The sequence below is a fragment of the Ascidia mentula genome, chromosome 7, assembly GCF_947561715.1.
Source record: "Ascidia mentula chromosome 7, kaAscMent1.1, whole genome shotgun sequence".
NCBI classification, from domain to species: Eukaryota; Metazoa; Chordata; class Ascidiacea; order Phlebobranchia; family Ascidiidae; genus Ascidia; species Ascidia mentula.
This window is the reverse complement of record NC_138572.1, coordinates 2,111,998-2,115,659: the sequence shown is the minus strand read 5'-3', so window position 1 is coordinate 2,115,659 and position 3,662 is coordinate 2,111,998. Positions and strand designations below refer to the sequence as shown.

The 3,662-nt window shown below is 39.3% G+C and overlaps 1 protein-coding gene across 1 annotated transcript; it reads right to left on the bottom strand.

Moving 5' to 3' along the window:
- Positions 1–1,164: 1,164 nt before the first annotated feature.
- On the bottom strand, positions 1,165–2,846 carry LOC145909209 (uncharacterized). The gene is made up of 6 exons (XM_082996540.1): positions 2,820–2,846; positions 2,663–2,735; positions 2,305–2,471; positions 1,870–2,005; positions 1,415–1,718; positions 1,165–1,268 (listed from the first exon to the last, which is right to left on the bottom strand). The coding sequence occupies exons 2-6, from the start codon at positions 2,733–2,735 to the stop codon at positions 1,259–1,261; spliced, it is 690 nt and encodes a 229-aa protein (XP_082852666.1). The 5' UTR covers positions 2,820–2,846; the 3' UTR covers positions 1,165–1,258.
- Positions 2,847–3,662: the final 816 nt, after the last annotated feature.

The following is a 3,662-nucleotide window of genomic DNA, read 5'->3' as shown; positions in this document are numbered from 1 at the left end:
CACAATACATGATGGTTAATTTTATATGTATTTATTTTATCTGCGCATATACAAAGGGCATTAGACTTTCTCCAAGGTTTATTGGGTAAGAATCTTCTGCTTCATGTAATTAAGCATCATGCATATATCAGCCCAAACTGGAACATTGATTTCATTTAAAGTGAGCTTGGATTTCATCCGGGGTTTTCCCCTGTGTGTCGGGAAGGTACACCAGTTGGAAGATGAGGAACACAATCGAACATCCAAGCCAGATCGTCATTGAGTAGGGACCAAGGGAAATCTGCATTAAAAAATATAAATTATTATCCCCATTTTGTCCGTCCTATTTTCTATGTGTGCAATACATTTTCTATTCAGCTAACTGCTCCTTTCACTCGCCAAAAAACGGGTATAAAATGTTTGACATGCAAAGTGGAATTTTATGATAAGCACACAGAATTATTTTTGCGAATATCGAAACTTTTTATTTCCTCACCTGTAAATAAGGGGGGATAAAACCCACAAACCAGGAGAGAACCCACATGAAAAACGACCCACAAGCAAGGGCCGTGGCTCTGGTCGGTTCAATAGTCAAATCTCCGAGCAACACGAGTGTTCCCAGGCTGCTTCCTCCAAAGAAACTTTAAACAAAATCAAGAAACGTGAGTATTTATGGCTTCGCTGATTATCAAGGTGTGCTGTCACCGCAGCTAGACGGTCGGGAGAGTTTACGCAAACATCGCGATGTCGAGCCGTGACCCCGTGGTTTAGGAAAGTAATATGACTTGTTGCGCCTCTAATTTCGTGGAAAACAAGCTATGTTATAGTGCTATTCTTTCTGCTAAGCATAGTAATCAATAAGAATTGTTCCTATGGCACTTAAGTTACGAACGAGTTTATTGTAACCAACGTTTGTAAACAGTGGATTCTTCGCAGTCGGTTGAGTTAGGAGAAGATCGTCTGTTTAGTGCGAAGCAAAGCCGGTTCGATTTTGTTTACCGCATAAACGAGTGCTGCTTTACTTTTAGAAAACAATCACTCAAGTTCTGCATAATAGATACACAGCCAGGAGAAGCAAACATAGATCTGATTTGCTCATACGCTTTAGCTTTTTCTTCTAAACCTTTTTATACTGCCTGCCGGCTCGAATGTAACCCAGACTTACAGTATATTGGAGACATGGTATCAAGTTTTTGTTTTTATTTAATGGTAATGAAATGTAAACAACAAGTTATATCCTTGTTAGTTCGGTTCGGTGTCTTCCTCTGCCAGGGCAGGATTAATAAGTTCTGCAAAACACAACGACCAAACGTCAAAACCCATGATGAAAATTTAGAAAAATTGCAAACTATTTGGTAACCAATCAAGAACACGTAACGCACATGCTATTAAACGTTTTTCCAGAAGGCTTACAAATAAAACTAACGAAACATACGTGGTAACTTCAATGTCGATTCGGTAAACTTCATTTGCCCCAGGTCCTCCCTTTCCAGAATTGCCACAAGCACCGCTGGTCCCATATTTCTTGTATGTGTGTACTGCGTCACGTGATCCAGCGCACCAACCACCGTTCTGCAACGCAATGACGTTGTATCCACGGGCGTAGGCGGCTTGCACACATTTGGCGATCGCTTCTTGACGATTTTGGTAAGGTCCGTCTAGAACTCGGTCCAGTCCTTCAAGGGTGGGGATGGCGCGATTTGTAGTGTCAGTCCAACAACCCAGATTGGTAAGTGACACTGTGACGTAAGGCGTATTAATACTTACATACAACTGGCGGCCTGTTACGGGTAAGGGAAGATAACAATGAAATCCGGTGTACAAATTTCAACGTATTAGGCTACCATAGAAAAACTAGGAAAAGAAAACCTCTAAAAACTATTTTCCTACCTCGTGAAATGCTGACGATTTCGTAAACTTGGTTTCCCGCGGGTCCACCTTCTCCGTCAGCTGCGCAAGTTGTGTAAGTCCCGTATTTTCTGTAAGTGCTTCTAGCTGTGGATGAACTCGCGCACCAACCTCCGTTCTGCAAAGGATATGATGTGTTGCAATGACGTAACGTATATACAAATTGCGAAGAATGTAGAAATGAGATAATAAAAATCGCTAAAAACCGACGCAGACAATTTTTCAATTTAAAATAGGATAACAGGTCAAATTTCGCCGACAACCTAAATTTAATTGGCCCTTTTTGTAATTAAAACAGGATTGAAAAAGCAACGGCATTTTGTTCGGTGACATCTTTAGACCCAAAATTGCATTCCTAAGTTGTGGCAAAGAATCCCCAATGTCAATTATGCCAAAGAAACCCTATGTAAATTGTACCTGGACAGCAAACACGTCGTCCCCATGGTTGTGAGCGACTCTGGCACATTTTGCGAACGCATTAACTCTTGCTGTGTAACTTGCTCCATCAAGAATCGGATCTCCTTCTCTTGTAGGGATTGCCCTGCTTGCATAATCCCTCCAACATCCGAGATCGTTAAATGTAACTGAAGCAAAAAAACGTATCGTTACCTGATCTTAAGGCCACCTAAGATTTTACTTAGTCTTTTTATGGAACTAGTGTAATCGAGATCAATGTAAACTACGTTTCATTAGAAATGAAAGCAGTTAATGTAAATAAATTTTTCAAGAAAAATAAATAATAACAAAAACACAACTTAAATTGAGTTATACATACATGGGTAGTACTTCACTGCAGTGGCCGATGCAACAAACATGCACACAACGGCAAAAATCATCGACTTCATCATCTTAAAGAACAGTCAAAGGATAAACATGGTAAAAATAACAAACACATATTGTTCAGTAAAAATAAATCGAACAGTTTGACGTACCTTGGTTGTTGCTGAAGTTTATCTTCTGATATGTAAAGAAAGCTATTCAGTAAAACACCTTTTATAGTCGCAGCAGGTACTTTTTTCAAGGATAATACGGCTTCACAGCAACTTTTCCAAAAAAAAGTTTTCTGCTGATCCAGATGTTTTCAAGTGTGATTATTGCTTACGTGAGAGGGATTATACAAATTATATACTGTAAGGGAATTTTGCAATCATCTAAAGTTCTTGAGTTCACCGTAAACCACTAAAAAGATGTGATAGGTCAGGGCATAAGGTTTACAGGCTTCGCGGCCAAGGCATTGCAGCCAAACTGGATCATCCACATTTCCCGACAAGCATGGCATTACTTCTGCATAAGTCAGGACATGATTTATTCTGCTTGCTGAAATCCAACGAGCGTACTTCTCAAATAGTTTTTGCAATCTTCAATCTTTCTAATAAATCATGTAATCATGACATTTGTTTGTTAGAAGTGGATACAATTTTACACAATGGTTCTTCTTGGGGGGAGTGGGGCAATCCTGCCATTCATGCAATTGTTTTTAAATATTACTGCGTTGTTTGAACAATCAAGGAATAATGTCTGTGATGAATTTCACGAAGTTTTACGCAAAACGTGATTTCTAAAACTGCAATCTGTCGATCATTATGTAATTAATACAATGATAGAGCATCGCGAGTGTACTAAAAATAGCATTCAGATCGCGTAGGAGTTCACGTTTTAATCTTATTACATATCCGGCCTGATGCGTCCAACAGGTTCTCGACCACTGCTGTTTATTGTTAAAACAAATCCACAATACATGGTGGTTAATTTTATATGCATTTATTTTATCTGCG

Bases quoted from the DNA above. Each gene is read 5' to 3' on its own strand.
- LOC145909209 (XM_082996540.1), bottom strand. From the start codon at position 2,735: ATGATGAAGTCGATGATTTTTGCCGTTGTGTGCATGTTTGTTGCATCG. The intron at 2,472-2,662 runs GTATGTATAACT...TTTTTGCTTCAG, and splicing joins TGCAGTGAAGTACTACCCAT to TTACATTTAACGATCTCGGA. The intron at 2,006-2,304 runs GTACAATTTACA...TATCCTTTGCAG, and splicing joins ACGACGTGTTTGCTGTCCAG to AACGGAGGTTGGTGCGCGAG.